We start from the raw sequence: 22,601 nt of genomic DNA on the forward strand, positions 1-22,601 counted from the left end.
CCCTTACCTTAACCCTTACCTTAACCTGACCCTAACCCTTACCTTAACACTGACCCTAACCCTTACCTTAACCCTGACCTAACCCTTACCTTAACCTGACCCTAACCCTTACCTAAACCCTGATGCTAACCCTTACCTAAACCCTGACCCTAACCCTTACCTTAACCCTGACCCTAACCCTTACCTTAACCCTTACCTTAACCCTGACCCTAACCCTTACCTTACCTTAACCCTGACCCTAACCCTTACCTTAACCCTGACCCTAATCCTTACCTTAACACTGACCCTAACCCTTACCTTAACACTGACCCTAACCCTTACCTTAACCCTTACCTAAACCCTGACCTTAACCCTTACCTTAACCCTGACCCTAACCCTTACCTTAACCCTGACCCTAACCCTTACCTTAACCCTGACCCTAACCCTTACCTAAACCCTGACCTTAACCCTTACTTTAACCCTGACCCTAACCCTTACCTTAACCCTGACCCTAACCCTTACCTTAACCCTGACCCTAACCCTTACCTAAACCCTGATGCTAACCCTTACCGTGACCCTGACCCTAACCGTGACCCTGATCCGTACCTTAGCCCCTAACCCTTGACTTAGCCCTAACCCTTACCTTAGCCCCTAACCCTTGCCTTAGCCCTAACCCTAACCCTTACCTTAGCCCTAACCCTTACCTTAGCCCTAACCCTTACCTTAGCCCTAACCCTAACCCTTACCTTAGCCCTAACCCTTGCCTTAGCCCTAACCCTAACCCTTACCTTAGCCCTAACCCTTTCCTTAGCCCTAACCCTTATCTTAGCCCTAACCCTTTCCAAAACCCTAACCCTTACCTTAGCCCTAACCCTTTCCTTAGCCCTAACCCTTACCTTAGCCCTAACCCTTTCCTTAGCCCTAACCCTTATCTTATCCCTAACCCTTTCCAAAACCCTAACCCTTACCTTAGCCCTAACCCTTTCCTTAGCCCTAACCCTTACCTTAGCCCTAAAGCCCTAACTAGGAACACTGACTAGGAACACTGACTGGGAACGCTGACTAGGAACACTGACTAGGAACGCTGACTATTAACGCTGACCAGGACCGCTATCTAGGAACGCTGACTAGGAACACTGACTAGGAACACTGACCTGGAACGCTGACTAGGAACGCTGACTAGGAACGCTGACTAGGAACACTGACTAGGAACACTGACTAGGAACGCTGACCAGGACCGCTGACCAAGATCGCTGACCAGGAACGCTGACTATGAACGCTGACTGGGAACACTGCCTAGGAACGCCGACTAGGAACACTAACTAGGAATGCTGACTAGGAACACTAACTGGGAACGCTGACTGGGAACACTGACTAGGAACGCTGACTAGGAACGCTGACCAGGACCGCTATCTAGGAACGCTGACTAGGAATGCTGACTAGGAACACTGACTGGGAACGCTGACTAGGAACGCTGACTAGGAACGCTGACAAGGAACGCTGACTAGGAACACTGACTAGGAACACTAACTGGGAACGCTGACTGTGAATGCTGACTAGGAACGCTGACTAGGACCGCTGACCAGGACCGCTGACCAAGATCGCTGACCAGGAACGCTGACTAGGACCGCTGACCAGGACCGCTATCTAGGAACGCTGACCAGGACCGCTGACTAGGAACGCTGACTAGGAACGCTGACCAGGACTGCTGACCAAGATCGCTGACCAGGAACGCTGACTAGGACCGCTGACCAAGATCGCTGACCAGGAACGCTGACTAGGACCGCTGACCAAGACCGCTAACCAGGAACGCTGACCAGGAACGCTGACTAGGAACACTGACTAGGAACGCTGACTAGGAACACTGACTAGGACCGCTGACCAAGATCGTTGACCAGGAACGCTGACTAGGACCGCTGACCAAGACCGCTAACCAGGAACGCTGACCAGGAACGCTGACTAGGAACACTGACTAGGAACGCTGACTAGGAACACTGACTAGGAACTGACTAGGAACGCTGACTAGGACTGACTAGGAACACTGACTAGGAACTGACTAGGAACGCTGACTAGGAACGCTGACTAGGAACGCTGACTAGGAACACTGACTAGGAACTGACTGACTGACTAGGAACGCTGACTAGGAACGCTGACTAGGAACGCTGACTAGGAACACTGACTAGGAACTGACTAGGAACGCTGACTAGGAACACTGACTAGGAACTGACTAGGAACACTGACTGGGAACACTGACTAGGAACACTGACTAAGAACGCTGACTAGGAACGCTGACTAGGAACGCTGACTAGGAACACTGACTAGGAACTGACTAGTAACGCTGACTAGGAACACTGACTAGGAACGCTGACTAGGAACACTGACTAGTAACGCTGACTAGGAACACTGACTAGGAACACTGACTAGGAACACTGACTAGGAACACTGACTAGGAACGCTGACTAGGAACGCTGACTAGGAACACTGACTAGGAACACTGACTAGGAACGCTGACTAGGAACGCTGACTAGGAACACTGACTGTTGTGTAACTCACTTCATTTGTCTGTCAGCTGTGCTTATTTGTATTTTTTTTGTGTGTTTTTGTTTTGTACTAAATTGCAACATACAACAAAAAAAAAACGTTTCAATCAATTTAGAAATAGTTGAATTGAATTTAAGAATTTAAGATATTTTGATGATAGATTGTTTTGCATGTTACATGGAAAAACATGAGCATGTAATCAAAAACAAGCAGCCATGAAGCTGTCAGTGTGTTTATCATGACTCTGTCCCCCATCTCCCCATCTCCCCACCTCCCCCATCTCCCCCACCTCCCCATCTCCCCCACCTCCCCAATCTCCCCCTCCTCCCCCATCTCCCCCTCCTCCCCCATCTCCCCCACCTCCCCAATCTCCCCCTCCTCCCCAATCTCCCCCATCTCCACCCTCTCCCCCTTCTTCCCCTCCTCCCCCACCTCCCCCTCCTCCCCAATCTCCCCCATCTCCTCCCCAATCTCCCCCATCTCCACCCTCTCCCCCTTCTTCCCCTTCTCCGCCTCTCCCCCTCCTCCCCCACCCCCCTCTCCCCCTCCTCCGCCTCTCCCCCTCCTCCCCCGTCCCCCTCTCCCCCTTCTCCCCCTTCTTCCCCTTCTCCGCCTCTCCCCCCCTCCCCCGTCCTCCCCCTCCTCCCCCTCCCCAGAGTGTGAAGACCAGAACTACAGGGTTAGGGCCGTCCATGCCTTGGTCCACAAGCTGCCTGAAAGGAACAAGGAGATGATGGAGCTACTGATCAAACACCTCGTCACGTAGGTCTCTCCTAACTGACCAGTCTAAAATCACATCGTAAATCTATTGTTGTATAGGAGATGTCACACTTCATCTATCAGTCTCACAATCTGAAGGTCCTGCTACCTTTAAGATGAATGCACTCTAACTAAGTCTCTCTGGATAAGAGAATCTGCGAAGTGACTCAAATGAAAACATTGTGTTCGATGTTTGTTCACGCGGGGGCATCAATAATGTAGTGTGATACTGAAACCTTATACCATCCTGTCTGATCTGTCTGTCTCCTGTCCCACAGAGTGTCCACCCACAGCCAGTTCAACCTGATGACGGTGTCCAACCTGGGCGTGATCTTCGGGCCCACGTTGATGAGGTCACAGGAGGAGACGGTGGCCGCCATGATGAACATTAAATTCCAGAACATCGTGGTGGAGATTCTCATCGAGAACTTTGACAAGGCAAGAGAGTTTCTGGTTTCTTTGAAATCAGACTGAAATATTGAGCCTGTCAAAATATTTAGTTTGCTGGTAGCGCTCCTGGTCCTGGGTATACGTACGTGTCATGTCTTGGGCCTATAGTAGGAGTTTTTAGGTATTTACGTATGTGTCATGTCTTGGGCCTATAGTAGGAGTTTTTAGGTATTTAGGTATGTGTCATGTCTTGGGCCTATAGTAGGAGTTTTTAGGTATTTACGTATGTGTCATGTCTTGGGCCTATAGTAGGAGTTTTTAGGTATTTAGGTATGTGTCATGTCTTGGGCCTATAGTAGGAGTTTTTAGGTATTTAGGTATGTGTCATGTCTTGGGCCTAGTTTTTAGTAGGATGTGTCATGTCTTTTTAGGTATTTAGGTATGTGTCATGTCTTGGGCCTATAGTAGGAGTTTTTAGGTATTTAGGTATGTGTCATGTCTTGGGCCTATAGTAGGAGTTTTTAGGTATTTAGGTATATGTCATGTCTTGGGCCTATAGTAGGAGTTTTTAGGTATTTAGGTATATGTCTGACCATATGATCTAAGCAGGAAACTCCCCAGACCCTAGCTAGTTATATACCACTGTAATGCTCAGTTAATAAAACTATTTTTCTCTCTCCCCTCTCCAGATCTTCCACCAGCCTCCAGACCCCAACGTACCTCTGCCCCAGCCCCAATCCCGACCAAGCTCACGCAGGAGCAGGGCCATCTGCCTGTCCACAGGCCCTAGGAAGCCTCGCAGCATCTACACCCCAACACTGTGCCTTGCAGACGCTGACAGTGAGTCCTACACCTATCCCTAGCACTGCAGGCAATTGTTGCATATCGAATGATACCATATTCCCTGTAGGCCTGTAAACCTATAGCATTCAGATCTGCATCAGATCTGCACCTTCTAATCAGAGACTGATTTAGACCTGGGACACAAGGTGAGTGGAATTCATGATGTGGTAGAACAAAACGCTAGCAGCGGTGCGGATGACATTGGGTCATATTTGAATACCCCTGCAATAGGGGGTCATATCACTCTGCTAGCTAATCTGGCCTGCTGCAGCATTCATTACATATTCCCCTGGAATAAGGGGTCATATCACTCTGCTAGCTAATCTGGCCTGCTGCAGCATTCATTACATATTCCCATTGAGCTGTTCATTAATATATTATCTCTTCATCTACCAGGGCACCATCAGGGAATACAAAACATCCCAGGATGTAGCCAGTAACTCTATTCCCTTAGCTACTGTAGTGGTGGTGCTACTACATTTAGCCACAGTAGTAATAATACTGTCTGCATCCCAAATGGCCCATAGGTTCCTGGTCAAAAGTAGTGCACTATATAGGGAACAGTGTGCCTATAGGTCCCTGGTCAAAAGTAGCTGTTCATTAATATATTATCAGGGTTCATCTATAGGTTCACCATCATTGAATACAAAAGATGGCAGGAGATGCAGTCACTCTATTTTTGTCTCAGTAGTGGTGGTCTACTACATTCAGCAGGTTTAGTGACTCTGTCTGTGTCCCAAATGGCCCTGGTTCCTTCTAACATGTGACCAGTGTGCCATAGGTTTTAGTGACTCTGTGTGTTCCTGGTCCCTTCTCAACAGTAGTGCACTATATCAGCAGGTTTTAGTGTCCCTGGTGTTCCTAGTCCTATGTAACATGTGCCTATAGGTTCAGCAGGTTTGAATAAGATGGCATTTGAGATGTTCACTGGTTTTGTCTCAGGTGACCCGTTCAGCAGGTTTTAGTGACTCTGTGTGTTCCTGGTCCTTGTAACATGTGACCCGTTCAGCAGGTTTTAGTGACTCTGTGTGTTCCTGCTCCTTGTAACAGGTGACCCGTTCAGCAGGTTTTAATGGCGCTGTGTGTTCCTGGTCCTTGTAACAGGTGACCCGTTCAGCAGGTTTTAATGACGCTGTGTGTTCCTGGTCCTTGTAACAGGTGACCCGTTCAGCAGGTTTTAATGACGCTGTGTGTTCCTGGTCCTTGTAACAGGTGACCCGTTCAGCAGGTTTTAATGACGCTGTGTGTTCCTGGTCCTTGTAACAGGTGACCAGGAACACACAGCGTCACTAAAACCTGCTGAACGGGTCACCTGTGTGTTCCTGGTCCTTGTAACAGGTGACCCGTTCAGCAGGTTTTAGTGACTCTGTGTGTTCCTGGTCCTTGTAACAGGTGACCCGTTCAGCAGGTTTTAATGACGCTGTGTGTTCCTGGTCCTTGTAACATGTGACCCGTTCAGCAGGTTTTAATGACGCTGTGTGTTCCTGGTCCTTGTAACATGTGACCCGTTCAGCAGGTTTTAATGATGCTGTGTGTTCCTGCTCTCTGGTCCTTGTACAGGTGACACGTTCAGCAGCAGTCCAGGCAGCACCCCCTTGGGAAGCATGGAGTCCCTGTCCTCCCACTCCTCTGAGCAGAACAGCTCCTCCAAGACCACTGGCACTTCCTCCCACCACCAGCCCAAAGACAAGGCTTCCCATCCCCCTGGCCTGTGGCTGGGGATGGGGCAGGGGACGAGCCAGTGGCTGGGGATGGGCCAGGGTACCGGCCTGAAGCAGGGGATGAGTCAGGGGACCAGCCTGGGGCAGGAGATGGGTCAGGGGACCAGTATGGGGCAGGAGATGGGTCAGGGCCCAACCCTGGGTCTCCGTTGCTCCCCCTCACAGCTCTCTTCCAACGGGCCAGGGAAGGGAAGCGTCCCATCCTGCCTCAGCAGCCCAGAGTCTAGCTCCAGGGAAGACGTGGAGACAGGGAGGACAGACGGGGAGTCGGAGGGAGATGCTCTGAGTCTGTCCTCAACCAGCACCACAGCTACACCCAGGGGGTCCATCGGCCCGAAGAAAGCCCCCCACTCCCAGACGGATCTCCGGCCGGTGCCCGTGACCCAACTGACCCAGCTGAACCGCTCAGCCGCTCCCTCTCTGAGGTCACTGTATATATCTGAAGGTAAGAGTCCAACATATCTCTGCAAATCAAATCTCTGTGGGGCCATACTTGCGAAACATTAGAAAAAGTTGCACATGATCAAAGACTACATGTTAGCTGTTCTGATTAAATACTGTAACCTGACTCCCTGAAACCTGACCCCTTGTAACCTGGCTCCCTGAAACCTGACTCCTTTTAACCTGACTCCCTGTAACCTGGCTCCTTGTAACCTGACTCCTTGTAACCTGGCTCCCTGAAACCTGACTCCTTGTAACCTGACCCCTTGTAACCTGGCTCCCTGAAACCTGACCCCTTGTAACCTGGCTCCCTGAAACCTGACTCCTTGTAACCTGACTCCTTGTAACCTGGCTCCCTGAAACCTGACTCCTTGTAACCTGGCTCCTTGTAACCTGACTCCTTGTAACCTGACTCCTTTTAACCTGACTCCCTGTAACCTGGCTCCTTGTAACCTGACTCCTTGTAACCTGGCTCCCTGAAACCTGACTCCTTGTAACCTGACTCCTTGTAACCTGAAACTCCTTGTAACCTGGCTCCTTGTAACCTGAGTAACCTGACTCCTTGTAACCTGACTCCTTGTAACCTGGCTCCCTAAAACCTGACTCCTTGTAACCTGGCTCCCTGAAACCTGACTCCTTGTAACCTGACTCCTTGTAAACTGCCTCCTTGTAAACTGGCTCCTTGTAACCTGGCTCCTTGTAACCTGACTCCTTGCAACCTGACTCCTTGTAACCTGACTCCTTTTAACCTGGCTCCTTGTAACCTGACTCCTTGTAGCCTGACTCCTTGTAACCTGACTCTTTTTAACCTGACTCCTTTTAACCCGACTCCTTGTAACCCGGCTCCTTGTAACCTGACTCCTTGTAACCGTGCTCCTTTTAACCTGACTCCTGACAAAGAGTTTGGGAGAAAGGCTGCCCTGAGAGTTCTGCTTTACATACAGACATAATTTAAACGGTTTTAGAAACTTTAGAGTGTTTTCTATTCAATAATTATTATTATACATATATTAGCATATTTTCAGTTTATTATTTAGAGTGTAACCTGACTCCTGTAACCGTGCTCCTTTTAACCTGACTCCTTTTAACCTGACTCCTTGTAGCCTGACTCCTTGTAACCTGACTCCTTGTAACCTGACTCCTTTTAACCAGGCTCCTTTTAACCAGGCTCCTTGTAACCTGACTCCTTGTAACCTGACTCCTTGTAACCTGACTTCTTGTAACATGACTCCTTGTAACCTGACTCCTTGTAACCTGACTCCTCCTAATGCTAACCGTGATTATATCTCGTTAAATCTGTATCAGGCATTTAAAATCGGAAACGTAGTTGGACGTGATCCATCACTTGTTCATGGAAGTGTCCTTAAAACAAAGCCACGATCTGCTCTTCCAAGTTACTAAAACGTGCAAGAAATGTTAATCTAATGAGTTAATCTAATGAGAAATGTTAATCTAATGAGTTAATCGAATGAGAAATGTTAATCTAATGAGTTAATCTAATGAGAAATGTTAATCTAATGAGTCCCATCGTTGCTCTGGTGTTATTTAAGACATCATTGGATTTGTCTCTTTAACGGAGCGGTGTTTGTGAGACAAGAACAGATCTTGAAGGGCCTCGGGGCTGGGTCTTTTTTCTTTACAAAAACGCCTGTATAGCCAGAATGGTTTGAGCTACACACTATAAAAAGCGATCTATGAAAAGCTGAGACTCACAAACACGCACATGTTTTGCTCTATGACACACAAGCTACACAAGAGTTGTTAGAAGGAAAGACGTTCTTCTACTTAGATCATAGGAAATCCCAGGACAAAGTGTCGATAATACTGGAATAAGCTCAAATAGCTGCTTTCACAAGTTCCGAACTCCCCACAGTTGTCACTGACTAGTTGGATATTCATTTCCCACTGAGAAAACAATTTCTGTACTTAAAGCATTCATGTAAATTCATTTTTATCATGTTTTTGCTTTGTCAGACTTTATTTTTGTTGTTGTTGACGTTTGTCAATAAAACTGATGAATGCAACTGTTCATGTCAAATAGTTTTGTGTTCTACTTGTATGAGGTTAAATATAAGGAGATAAATGAAAGTCAGATCCGTTAAAAGCCAAGTTTTGCCAGGGTCTCGGGACTGGATGAATAGCTCAAAGTTAGCCAGCCTGCCATTTGCGTTCGAATCCCAGGTGAGATGTAGGTTTTTCGTTATTATAATATAATATATAATTATATTTATTGTGATAGTGTGTTGGAAAGTCAAGTGTAGCCAAAACTTTGTAAATTACAAATATATTTCATGAGAAGCTTCTTGGAAGTCCCTCTTACAGACCGACACATAGGCTACTACTACACAGAGGTGTAGAGCCGCTGGTGCCGGAGTGACACTCTGCCACTTCTCACAATGGTGCTCCTTATCGGGTATGAGGATAAGACCCAGATGCAGACCACGTCAAATAAACAATAGTTTAATATTCCAACAGGGGCAGGCAATAGACAGGTCAAGGCAGGCAGGGGTCAGTAAACCAGAGGTGGGGCAACGGTACCGGATGGCAGGCAGGGTCAGGTAGAAACAGGCGACAAAGGGCTGTGAAACATGGGTTTGACACTGGACACATGAAAGGTACGGGGCAACAGAAGATGAACAGCAGTGGGGCTAATAATCTTGGAGATGGGGAACGGGCCAATAAACCGTGGGGAGAGTTTATTGGATTCCACCGGGAGGGGCAGATCCCGGGTAGATAGCCATACCTTCTACCCGAGACGATATTGGGGAGCCGGGGTCCGATGGTGATCCGCTTGTTGTCGATACATGGAGGTCTTCTTGAGGAGGGCCGACCGGACAAACATCAGGGCAAGGTATGCCGACCTCTTCTCTTCCTGATCAGGGAAGAGCGGGGGCTGATACCCCTGGGAACACTCAGGTAATAGGCCCGTGGCAGAGCAGGGAAGAGCGGTGGCTGATGCCCCTGGGAACACTCAGGTAATAGGCCCTGTGGCAGAGTAGGGAAGAGCGGGGGCTGAAAGCCCTGGGAACACTCAGGAAATAGGCCCGTGGCAGAGCAGGGAAGAGCGGGGCTGATACCCCTGGGAACACTCAGGTAATAGGCCCGTGGCAGAGCAGGGAAGAGCGGGGCTGATACCCCTGGGAACACTCAGGTAATAGGCCCGTGGCAGAGCAGGGAAGAGCGGGGCTGATACACCCTGGGAACACTCAGGTAATAGGCCCGTGGCAGAGCAGGGAAGAGCGGGGCTGATACCCCTGGGAACACTCAGGTAATAGGCCCGTGGCAGAGCAGGGAAGAGCGGGGCTGATACCCCTGGGAACACTCAGGTAATAGGCCCGTGGCAGAGCAGGGAAGGATGTTGCGGGCGTATTCCACCCACACCAGTTGCTGACTCCAGGGGGTGGGGTTGGCGGATACCAGACAGTGCAGGGTGGTCTCAAGGTCCTGGTTGGCTCTCTCCGACTGGTCGTTAGACTGGGGTTGGAAACCGGAGGACAGGCTGGCCGACGACCCTATGAGGGTGCAGAATGCCGTCCAGAACCGGGACGAGAACTGAGGGCCGCGGTCAGAGACCATGTCCACGGGCAGTCCATGGATCCAGAAGATGTGCTGCACCATGACCTGAGCCGTCTCCTTGGTAGAGGGTAACTTGGGGAGAGGAAGGAAGTATGCAGCCTTAGAAAAGCGATCCACCACAACCAGGATGGCGGGGGTTGCCATCATACTGGGGGAGACCCGTGACAAAGTCCAGGGAGATGTGAGACCAGGGGCAATGATGGGTGGGCAGAGGTTGGAGGAGACCAGCCGGAGTTGTCGAGGGGTCTTGTTCCGTGCAAAGACTGTGCAAGCAGTGACAAAGGCGGCGACGTCCAGAACCATGGTAGGCCACCAAAGGTGTTGTCGCACGAAGGCCAGGGTCCGTCGGGGGCCAGGTGGGCCTGAAGGAATGGGCCTGCTCCAGGACCGCAGAGCAGACAGCGTCAGGCACAAACATCTGGTTATCAGAGTTCGGTTGGGACCACTGCGCCTCCCGGACCTGTTTCCTGATACCCCAGCTGAGTGCCGTTGCCAGGCACGAGGTGGGAAGGATGGTCTCAGGCTCCGGGGTGGTAACCTTGGGGTTATAGCAGCGAGACAGGGCATCCAGCTTGACGTTCTTGGCCCCCGGCCAGTAGGAGAGGGAAAAGTTGAACCGGGTAAACAGCACGGCCCATCTTTCCTAACTGGAGTTGAGACACTTGGCGATGTGGAGAACCTCCAGGTTTTTGTGGTTGGTCCACACAATGAACGGATGTTCCGTCCCTTCGAGCCAGTGCCTCCATTCCTCCATTGCCATTGCGAGAAGCTCCCGATTCTCCACATCGTAATTTCTCTCCTTGGCGGTGAGGCGGTAGAAGAAGAAGGCGCAGGGATGCAGCTTAGGGTCCAGGGCAGAACGTTGGGACAGAACAGGCCCCACTCCGAAATCCGAAGTAACGGTCTCCACCACGAACTGACGGGAAGGGTCCGGATGAAACAGGATCGGAGCCGTGGTGAAGCGGTGTTTAAGGTCCTTGGTAGAGTTGAGGACAAACAGGGGAGAAGCCAAGGGTGATGATAACCCCAGATAAAGCAACAATAAAAGTTGACGAACCCCAAGAAGCGTTGCAGCTGCACCCTGGATGTAGGCTGTGGCCAATCCACCACCACTTACACTTTTCACCGTGATGCTCCCAGCAGAGAGGATGTAGTCCAGAAAGGGAATGATGGAGCGATGGAATTCACACTTTTCACCGTGATGCTCCCAGCAGAGATGATGTAGTCCAGAAAGGGAATGATGGAGCGATGGAATTCACACTTTTCACCGTGATGCTCCCAGCAGAGATGATGTAGTCCAGAAAGGGAATGATGGAGCGATGGAATTCACACTTTTCACCGTGATGCTCCCAGCAGAGATGATGTAGACCAGAAAGGGAATGATGGAGCGATGGAATTCACACTTTTCACCGTGATGCTCCCAGCAGAGATGATGTAGTCCAGAAAGGGAATGATGGAGCGATGGAATTCACACTTTTCACCGTGATGCTCCCAGCAGAGATGATGTAGTCCAGAAAGGGAATGATGGAGCGATGGAATTCACACTTTTCACCTTGATGCTCCCAGCAGAGATGATGTAGTCCAGAAAGGGAATGATGGAGCGATGGAATTCACACTTTTCACCTTGATGCTCCCAGCAGAGATGATGTAGTCCAGAAAGGGAATGATGGAGCGATGGAATTCACACTTTTCACCGTGATGCTCCCAGCAGAGATGATGTAATCCAGAAAGGGAATGATGGAGCGATGGAATTCACACTTTTCACCTTGATGCTCCCAGCAGAGATGATGTAGTCCAGAAAGGGAATGATGGAGCGATGGAATTCACACTTTTCACCTTGATGCTCCCAGCAGAGATGATGTAGTCCAGAAAGGGAATGATGGAGCGATGGAATTCACACTTTTCACCTTGATGCTCCCAGCAGAGATGATGTAGTCCAGAAAGGGAATGATGGAGCGATGGAATTCACACTTTTCACCTTGATGCTCCCAGCAGAGATGATGTAGTCCAGAAAGGGAATGATGGAGCGATGGAATTCACACTTTTCACCTTGATGCTCCCAGCAGAGATGATGTAGTCCAGAAAGGGAATGATGGAGCGATGGAATTCACACTTTTCACCTTGATGCTCCCAGCAGAGATGATGTAGTCCAGAAAGGGAATGATGGAGCGATGGAATTCACACTTTTCCACCTTAATGAACAACTGGTTCTCCAGAAGGTGCTGGAGAACCTGCCGGACATGGAGCATGTGTTCTTGGGGGAAGCGGGAGAAGACAAAGTCATCAATGTAGACCAAGACGAACCGGTTCAGCATGTCGCGGAGAACGTCATTCACCAGAGCCTGGAACACGGCAGGGGAGTTGGTGAGGCCAAAGGGCATGACCAGATATTCGTAGTGGCCGCTGGCCGTGTTGAAGGCGGTCTTCCACTCGTCCCCATCTCATATCCGCACCAGGTGGTAGGCGTTACATAGATCCAGCTTGGAGAACACAGTGGCCAGTCAGTACAGGATGGTACCTGGCAGGGTCATTGTAAGGCAGAGGTGGGTAATCCAGTCAGTACAGGATGGTACCAGGCAGGGTCAGGGTAAGGCAGAGGTGGGTAATCCAGTCAGTACAGGATGATACCAGGCAGGGTCAGGGTAAGGCAGAGGTGGGTAATCCAGTCAGTACAGGATTGTACCAGGCAGGGTCAGGGTAAGGCAGAGGTGGGTAATCCAGTCAGTACAGGATTGTACCAGGCAGGGTCAGGGTAAGGCAGAGGTGGGTAATCCAGTCAGTACAGGATGATACCAGGCAGGGTCATTGTAAGGCAGAGGTCGGTAATCCAGTCAGTACAGGATGATACCAGGCAGGGTCATTGTAAGGCAGAGGTCGGTAATCCAGTCAGTACAGGATGGTACCAGGCAGGGTCATTGTAAGGCAGAGGTCGGTAATCCAGTCAGTACAGGATTGTACCAGGCAGGGTCAGGGTAAGGCAGAGGTGGGTAATCCAGTCAGTACAGGATTGTACCAGGCAGGGTCAGGGTAAGGCAGAGGTCGGTAATCCTGAAGGGGACAAAGAAAAGTTTATCTTTGATGCAGAATTTGTAACAGGAATGAATCAGTGCCACCTGGTGAGGTTAGCATAGGGCTAAATGTGCCAGGTTATGTCATGGGAAAGGCTAACATGTAGCCTTTGATCATGTGCAACTATACGTCAACGACTTTAATCGGCTGATGTTGAATCTTTTTTCGAATGTTCTCAAGTGTGGCCCCTCTATGACTCTTTGAAGTAGGACATATCTCTGTGGAAGTTATATATTCCTCCATTGAGATACAGAGGGTTTTGACTTCTTTCACGGTTTTGTTTTCCATTATTCATTCAAGTGTTTTGCCTGCAGTAATATCATCAAATCTTCAAGCCTCGCATGCTACTACCATTAGCAATAGTACTATTTCAAAAACGCCTTTATAGCATTCCATTCTCTTCACGGTCCTTTGACTCATGAGGATTCATGCTTGCAGTCACTAAGATTAGTTTTTCTGTCCTGTTAGAAAACAAAAAAATGAAATTCCAAAGCAAAGGAAAACTATTCATATTCTCTTCACAACAGAGACAGCGGTCCTACATTATTACTGTACTCCTCCACAGATAAAGATGACCATCGTGTTCCCATTGAATACTCATCGTGATCAATATGATAAACCTTTCTTTGACAGTCTAGTGCTTGGCTGTGTCCCAAATTGCACCCTATTAGGGCAGTTAAAAACCTTGGGCCTATAGTAGTGTAGTAGACTAGGCCTATAGTAGTGTAGTAGACAGGGCCTGTAGTAGTGTAGTAGACAGGACCTATAGTAGTGTAGTAGACAGGACCTATAGTAGTGTAGTAGACTAGGCCTATAGTAGTGTAGTAGACAGGGCCTGTAGTAGTGTAGTAGACAGGACCTATAGTAGTGTAGTAGACAGGACCTATAGTAGTGTAGTAGACAGGACCTATAGTAGTGTAGTAGACAGGACCTATAGTAGTGTAGTAGACAGGACCTATAGTAGGGTAGTAGACAGGACCTATAGTAGTGTAGTAGACAGGAACTATAGTAGTGTAGTAGACAGGACCTATAGTAGTGTAGTAGACAGGGCCTGTAGTAGTGTAGTAGACAGGACCTATAGTAGTGTAGTAGACAGGACCTATAGTAGTGTAGTAGACAGGACCTATAGTAGTGTAGTAGACAGGACCTATAGTAGTGTAGTAGACAGGACCTATAGTAGTGTAGTAGACAGGACCTATAGTAGTGTAGTAGACAGGGCCTATAGTAGTGTAGTAGACAGGGCCTATAGTAGTGTATTAGACAGGACCTATAGTAGTGTAGTAGACAGGACCTATAGTAGTGTAGTAGACAGGACCTATAGTAGTGTAGTAGACAGGGCCTATAGTGTAGTAGACAGGGCCTATAGTAGTGTAGTAGACAGGGCCTATAATAGTGTAGTATTGCACCATAGGGAATTGGGATCCATTTTGGACTCACTGAGGTGCTTATCTCTTCCCCAAGGCCGTAGGAGTCTGGCAGGTTCAGTCCAGAGTCTGTCTGCCGTGACGCTGGACCAGAAAGACCAACAGAAGGATCGGAAGGAGAGTGTAGAGTCTACAGACCCCCCAGACCGCCCTCCTAAACTAGTCACCCGTCGGAGATTGGACAGACCGGACAAGATGGAGTCCTCCAGCAACGGATACCAGAGACCAGGATCAGTGTAATGGACATGACGCTACTACAATACACACACACACACACACACACACACACACACACACACACACACACACACAAAATAAACAGCCCTTAAAACACACAGTTTTTCTCTGCGAGACAGATCTTACTGTGAACCTTCCTCCTGCTGTGTGTGTGTGTGTGTGTGTGTTTGTGTGTGTGTGTGTGTGTGTGTGCTGTGAGATTTATGTGTTTTTCCTATCAGTTGGAGAGTCCGTCTGGTTTTGTTCCACTCTGCCTGCTGCTGGGTTGATGTGACCCAGCTCTCCCCCTCTCTGTCTTCTGCCTCCTTCTCTCTCTCTCACGGGGAGGGAAACATGGGAAGGGACACAGGGAGGGGCATGGGGAGGGACACAGGGAAGGAAACATGGGGAGGGACACAGGGAGGGGCATGGGGAGGGACACAGGGAAAGAAACATGGGGAGGGACACAGGGAGGGGCATGGGGAGGGACACAGGGAAAGAAACATGGGGAGGGACACAGGGAAGGAAAATGGGGAGGGACACAGGGAAGGAAAAATGGGGAGGGACACAGGGAAGGAAACATGGGGAGGGACACAGGGAAGGAAAAATGGGGAGGGACACAGGGAGGGACACATGGGGAGGGGCACAGGGAGGGGCATGGGGAGGGACACAGGGAGGGGCATGGGGAGGGACACAGGGAAGGAAACATGGGGGGAGGGACACAGGGAAGGAAACATGGGGAGGGGCACAGGGGAGGGGCATGGGGAGGGACACAGGGAAGGAAACATGGGGAGGGACACAGGGAAGGAAACATGGGGAGGGACACAGGGAGGGGCATGGGGAGGGACACAGGGAGGGGCATGGGGAGGGGGCACGGGGAGGGACACAGGGAAGGAAACATGGGGAGGGACACAGGGAGGGGCATGGGGAGGGACACAGGGAAGGAAACATGGGGAGGGACACAGGGAAGGAAACATGGGGAGGGGGGAGGGACACGGAGGGGACACAGGGAAGGGGGAGGGACACAGGGAAGGACACATGGGGAGGGACACAGGGAGGGACACAGGGATGGGCACGGGGATGGACACAGGGAAGGAAACATGGGGAGGGACACAGGGAGGGGCATGGGGAGGGACACAGGGAGGGGCATGGGGAGGGACACAGGGAGGGATACTGGAAGGACACAGGGGGGAGGGACACGGGAGAGACACGGGGAGGGACACAGGGAGGGATAGTGGAAGGACACGGGAGAGACACAGGAAGAGATACTGGAAGGACACGGGAGAGACACTGGGAGGGATACTGGAAGGACACGGGAGGACACGGGGAGGGACACAGGGAGGGTTACTGGAAGGACACGGGGAGGGACATGGGAAAGACATGGGAGGGACACAGGGAGGGATACTGGAAGGACACAGGGGGAGGGACACAGGGAGAGACACAGGGAGGGACACAGGGAGGGACATGGGAGGGACACAGGGAGGGGAGGGATACAGGGAAGGACACGGGGAGGGACACAGGGAGAGACACAGGGAGGGGGGAGGGACACAGGGAGGGACACAGGGAGGGACACAGGGAGGGATACTGGAGGGACACAGGGAGGGACATGGGAGGGACACAGGGAAGGGGAGGGATACTGGGAAGGACACGGGGAGGGACACAGGAGAGACACGGGGAGGGACACAGGGAGGGACACGGGGAGGGGCACAGGGAAGGAAACATGGGGAGGGACACGGGGAGGGGGATACTGGAAGGACACGGGGAGGGACATGGGAGAGACATGGGGAGGGACACAGGGAGGGATACTGGAAGGACACGGGGAGGGACATGGGAGAGACACAGGGAGGGACATGGGAGAGACACAGGGGGGGGGACACAGGGAGGGTTACTGGAAGGACACGGGGAGGGACACAGGGAGGAGACATGGGGAGGGACACAGGAAGGGACATGGGAGAGACACGGGGGGGAGGGACACAGGAAGGGATACTGGAAGGACACGGGGAGAGACACAGGGAGGGGAGGGACACAGGGAGGGACATGGGGAGGGACACAGGGAAGGAAACACAGGGAGGGACACAGGGAGGGACACAGGGAAGGACACATGGGGAGGGACACAGGGAGGGACACAGGGAGGGGCATGGGGATGGACACAGGGAAGGAAACATGGGAGGGGGCATGGGGAGGGACACAGGGAGGGGCATGGGGAGGGACACAGGGAGGGATACTGGAAGGACACGGGGAGGGACACAGGGAGGGATACTGGAAGGACACGGAGAGACACGGGGAGGGACACAGGGAGGGATACTGGAAGGACACGGGAGAGGGACACGGGAGGGATACTGGAAGGACACGGGAGGGACACAGGGAAGGACACGGGAGGGATACTGGAAGGACATGGGGGAGGGATACTGGAAGGACACGGGGAGGGATACTGGAAGGACACGGAGAGGGACACAGGAGGGGATACTGGACAAGGACACGGGGAGGGACACAGGGAAGGACACGGGAGGGATACTGGAAGGACACGGGGAGGGACACAGGGAAGGACACGGGGAGGGACACAGGGAGGGATACTGGAATGACACGGGGAGAGACACGGGGAGGGACACAGGGAGGGATACTGGAAGGACACGGGAGAGACTCGGGGAGCGACACAGGGAGGGTCACGGGGAGCGACACAGGGAAGTGTTCAGCAGTCTGATGGCTTGTACATTGAAACTGTGTCTGAGCCTGTTGATATCAAACCTCATGCTCCGAGACCGTCTGCCCCATGGTAAGGGAGAGAACAGCTCGTGGCTGAGGTGGTTGCCATCCCTGATGATGCTGTGGGCCTTCCTCAGGCACCTCCTAAGGGCCTCCTCTCCTGTGTCTCCAGTTGTCCTGTAGGGTAAAGCCTCCTCTCCTGTGTCTCCAGTTGTCCTGTAGGTTAAAGCCTCCTCTCCTGTGTCTTCAGTTGTCCTGTAGGGTAAAGCCTCCTCTCCTGTGTCTACAGTTGTCCTGTAGGGTAAAGCCTCCTCTCCTGTGTCTTCAGTTGTCCTGTAGGGTAAAGCCTCCTCTCCTGTGTCTTCAGTTGTCCTGTAGGGTAAAGCCTCCTCTCCTGTGTCTTCAGTTGTCCTGTAGGGTAAAGCCTCCTCTCCTGTGTCGTCAGTGGGTCGAGAGCCGGTTCTACACCTTGGAGGGGAAGGCAGAGGAGGGGGAAGGGAGGGGAGGCGGAAGGGAGGGGAAGGGAGGGGAGGGGAAGGAAGAGGAGGGGGAAGGAAGGGGAGGGGAGGGGAAGGCAGGCCTCTTGCCTGCCTGGTAACGGAAGGGAAGGAAGCCTCCCCTATTGTGTGTCTTATTGTGTAGCTGAAGCCGTTTCGCTGACTTCACACTTAACAATAAGACATGCTGTGACTTCACACTCAAAAATGAGGAACACTGGCCGCTCTGAATGAAAGTGCACTTACCCCTGTGTGCAGGGTCAAAATGACTCAAGACAACCTTTTGAACATAAAATAATTCACACACTTGCATGTAATTAGCATGAGATTTCAGGCCATTGGTATATAGATTTGAGAGATAATTGGCAAATGGGACTGAATTGTTCCTGTCTGTATTTCAGGGTTGCTGCAAGAGCCATGCTGTTCGAAAACTGCCCTTCAGCGGCTCAGACCACACCTGTTGGAAGGTAGAATGTCTTATCCCAAATGTCTGACCTACTCTATATGCAGCCTGCTCTCTCCTCCATTTGGTGGTGTAACCTACCTTTAAAACATGTTAAACTTCTGATTCCTCATTCTTCAATCTGTTCATTGTGTTATTGCCTGTTATTCACCTGTTATTCACCTTATTCACCTGTTATTCACCTGTTATTCACCTGGTATTCACCTGTTATTCACCTGTTATTCACCTGTTATTCACCTGTTATTTACCTGTTATTTACCTGTTATTCACCTGTTATTCACCTGTTATTCACCTGTTATTCACCTGTTATTCACCTGTTATTCACCTGTTATTTACCTGTTATTTACCTGTTAGTCACCTGTTAGTCACCTGTTATTTACCTGTTATTTACCTGTTATTCACCTGTTATTCACCTGGTATTCACCTGTTATTCACCTGTTATTCACCTGTTATTCACCTGTTATTCACCTGTTATTCACCTGTTATTCACCTGTTATTCACATGTTATTTACCTGTTATTCACCTGTTTGTCACCTCTTATTCACCTGTTAGTCACCTCTTATTCACCTGTTAGTCACCTGTTATTCACCTGTTTGTCACCTGTTATTCACCTGTTTGTCACCTGTTTGTCACCTGTTATTCACCTGTTATTCACCTGTTATTCACCTGTTAGTCACCTGTTTGTCACCTGTTTGTCACCTGTTATTCACCCGTTGGTCACCTCTTATTCACCTGTTGGTCACCTGTTGGTCACCTGTTAGTCACCTGTTGGTCACCTTTTGGTCACCTGTTAGTCACCTGTTGGTCACCTGTTGGTCACCTGTTAGTCGACTGTTAGTCACCTGTTGGTCACCTGTTAGTCGACTGTTAGTCACCTGTTGGTCACATGTTAGTCGACTGTTAGTCACCTGTTGGTCGACTGTTAGTCACCTGTTGGTCACCTGTTAGTCGACTGTTAGTCACCTGTTGGTCACCTGTTAGTCGACTGTTAGTCACCTGTTAGTCGACTGTTAGTCACCTGTTGGTCACCTGTTGGTCACCTGTTAGTCGACTGTTAGTCACCTGTTAGTCGACTGTTAGTCACCTGTTAGTCACCTGTTAGTCACCTGTTGGTCACCTGTTGGTCACCTGTTAGTCACCTGTTAGTCACCTGTTAGTCACCTGTTGGTCACCTGTTGGTCACCTGTTAGTCACCTGTTAGTCACCTGTTGGTCACCTGTTGGTCACCTGTTGGTCAACTGTTAGTCGACTGTTAGTCACCTGTTGGTCGACTGTTAGTCGACTGTTAGTCACCTGTTGGTCACCTGTTAGTCGACTGTTAGTCACCTGTTAGTCACCTGTTGGTCACCTGTTAGTCGACTGTTAGTCACCTGTTGGTCACCTGTTAGTCACCTGTTAGTCACCTGTTGGTCACCTGTTGGTCACCTGTTAGTCGACTGTTAGTCACCTGTTGGTCACCTGTTAGTCACCTGTTGGTCACCTGTTGGTCACCTGTTAGTCACCTGTTGGTCACCTGTTAGTCGACTGTTAGTCACCTGTTGGTCACCTGTTGGTCACCTGTTAGTCGACTGTTAGTCACCTGTTGGTCACCTGTTGGTCACCTGTTGGTCACCTGTTAGTCACCTGTTGGTCACCTGTCACCTGTCACCTGTTGGTCACCTGTTAGTCGACTGTTAGTCACCTGTTGGTCACCTGTTGGTCACCTGTTAGTCGACTGTTAGTCACCTGTTAGTCGACTGTTAGTCACCTGTTAGTCACCTGTTAGTCGACTGTTAGTCACCTGTTAGTCACCTGTTAGTCACCTGTTAGTCACCTGTTGGTCACCTGTTAGTCGACTGTTAGTCACCTGTTAGTCACCTGTTGGCCACCTGTTAGTCGACTGTTAGTCGCCTGTTAGTCACCTGTTAGTCACCTGTTGGTCACCTGTTGGTCGACTGTTAGTCGACTGTTAGTCGACTGTTAGTCACCTGTTGGTCACCTGTTGGTCGACTGTTAGTCACCTGTTAGTCACCTGTTGGTCACCTGTTAGTCGACTGTTAGTCACCTGTTGGTCACCTGTTAGTCACCTGTTGGTCACCTGTTAGTCAACTGTTAGTCACCTGTTAGTCACCTGTTAGTCACCTGTTAGTCACCTGTTAGTCGACTGTTGGTCACCTGTTGGTCACCTGTTAGTCGACTGTTAGTCACCTGTTAGTCACCTGTTAGTCACCTGTTGGTCACCTGTTAGTCGACTGTTAGTCACCTGTTAGTCACCTGTTAGTCACCTGTTAGTCACCTGTTGGTCACCTGTTGGTCACCTGTTAGTCACCTGTTAGTCACCTGTTGGTCACCTGTTGGTCACCTGTTAGTCACCTGTTAGTCACCTGTTAGTCACCTGTTAGTCACCTGTTGGTCACCTGTTAGTCAACTGTTAGTCACCTGTTAGTCACCTGTTAGTCACCTGTTGGTCACCTGTTGGTCACCTGTTAGTCACCTGTTGGACACCTGTTGGTCACCTGTTGGTCACCTGTTAGTCACCTGTTAGTCACCTGTTAGTCACCTGTTAGTCACCTGTTAATCACCTGTTAGTCACCTGTTAGTCACCTGTTAGTCACCTGTTAGTCACCTGTTGGTCACCTGTTAGTCGACTGTTAGTCGACTGTTAGTCACCTGTTGGTCACCTGTTGGTCGACTGTTAGTCACCTGTTAGTCACCTGTTGGTCACCTGTTAGTCGACTGTTAGTCACCTGTTGGTCACCTGTTAGTCACCTGTTGGTCACCTGTTAGTCAACTGTTAGTCACCTGTTAGTCACCTGTTAGTCACCTGTTAGTCACCTGTTAGTCGACTGTTGGTCACCTGTTGGTCACCTGTTAGTCGACTGTTAGTCACCTGTTAGTCACCTGTTAGTCACCTGTTGGTCACCTGTTAGTCGACTGTTAGTCACCTGTTAGTCACCTGTTAGTCACCTGTTAGTCACCTGTTGGTCACCTGTTGGTCACCTGTTAGTCACCTGTTAGTCACCTGTTGGTCACCTGTTGGTCACCTGTTGGTCACCTGTTAGTCACCTGTTAGTCACCTGTTAGTCACCTGTTGGTCACCTGTTAGTCAACTGTTAGTCACCTGTTAGTCACCTGTTAGTCACCTGTTGGTCACCTGTTAGTCACCTGTTGGTCACCTGTTAGTCAACTGTTAGTCACCTGTTAGTCACCTGTTAGTCACCTGTTGGTCACCTGTTGGTCACCTGTTGGTCACCTGTTAGTCACCTGTTGGACACCTGTTGGTCACCTGTTGGTCACCTGTTAGTCACCTGTTAGTCACCTGTTAGTCACCTGTTAGTCACCTGTTAATCACCTGTTAGTCGACTGTTAGTCACCTGTTAGTCACCTGTTAGTCACCTGTTAGTCACCTGTTGGTCACCTGTTAGTCGACTGTTAGTCACCTGTTAGTCACCTGTTAGTCGACTGTTAGTCACCTGTTAGTCGACTGTTAGTCACCTGTTAGTCACCTGTTAGTCACCTGTTAGTCGACTGTTGGTCACCTGTTCGTCGACTGTTAGTCACCTGTTGGTCACCTGTTGGTCACCTGTTAGTCACCTGTTGGTCACCTGTTGGTCACCTGTTGGTCACCTGTTAGTCACCTGTTGGTCACCTGTTGGTCACCTGTTGGTCACCTGTTAGTCACCTGTTGGTCACCTGTTAGTCGACTGTTAGTCACCTGTTAGTCACCTGTTAGTCACCTGTTGGTCACCTGTTAATCACCTGTTAGTCGACTGTTAGTCACCTGTTAGTCACCTGTTAGTCACCTGTTAGTCACCTGTTAGTCACCTGTTGGTCACCTGTTAATCACCTGTTAGTCGACTGTTAGTCACCTGTTAGTCACCTGTTAGTCACCTGTTGGTCACCTGTTGGTCACCTGTTAGTCACCTGTTGGTCACCTGTTGGTCACCTGTTAGTCGACTGTTAGTCACCTGTTAGTCACCTGTTGGTCACCTGTTGGTCA

The 22,601-nt window shown here is 50.3% G+C and overlaps 1 protein-coding gene across 4 annotated transcripts in view; it reads left to right on the forward strand.

Moving 5' to 3' along the window:
- Positions 1-22,601, forward strand: part of LOC112236611 (rho GTPase-activating protein 42-like) — a 202,715-nt gene that overhangs the window by 171,486 nt on the left and 8,628 nt on the right. For 2 of the 4 annotated variants that reach the window (XM_042296537.1, XM_042296539.1), the window contains 6 exons: positions 3,177-3,282; positions 3,558-3,717; positions 4,359-4,509; positions 6,061-6,678; positions 14,781-14,979; positions 18,561-18,626. In XM_042296537.1, the coding sequence (XP_042152471.1) occupies positions 3,177-3,282; positions 3,558-3,717; positions 4,359-4,509; positions 6,061-6,678; positions 14,781-14,979; positions 18,561-18,626 (1,300 nt within the window). The remainder of the gene's footprint in view (positions 1-3,176; positions 3,283-3,557; positions 3,718-4,358; positions 4,510-6,060; positions 6,679-14,780; positions 14,980-18,560; positions 18,627-22,601) is intronic. The other 2 variants (XM_042296538.1, XM_042296540.1) reach the window with 1 other exon arrangement.

Source organism: Oncorhynchus tshawytscha, linkage group LG13 (assembly GCF_018296145.1).
Source record: "Oncorhynchus tshawytscha isolate Ot180627B linkage group LG13, Otsh_v2.0, whole genome shotgun sequence".
In the NCBI taxonomy this organism is placed as follows: Eukaryota; Metazoa; Chordata; class Actinopteri; order Salmoniformes; family Salmonidae; genus Oncorhynchus; species Oncorhynchus tshawytscha.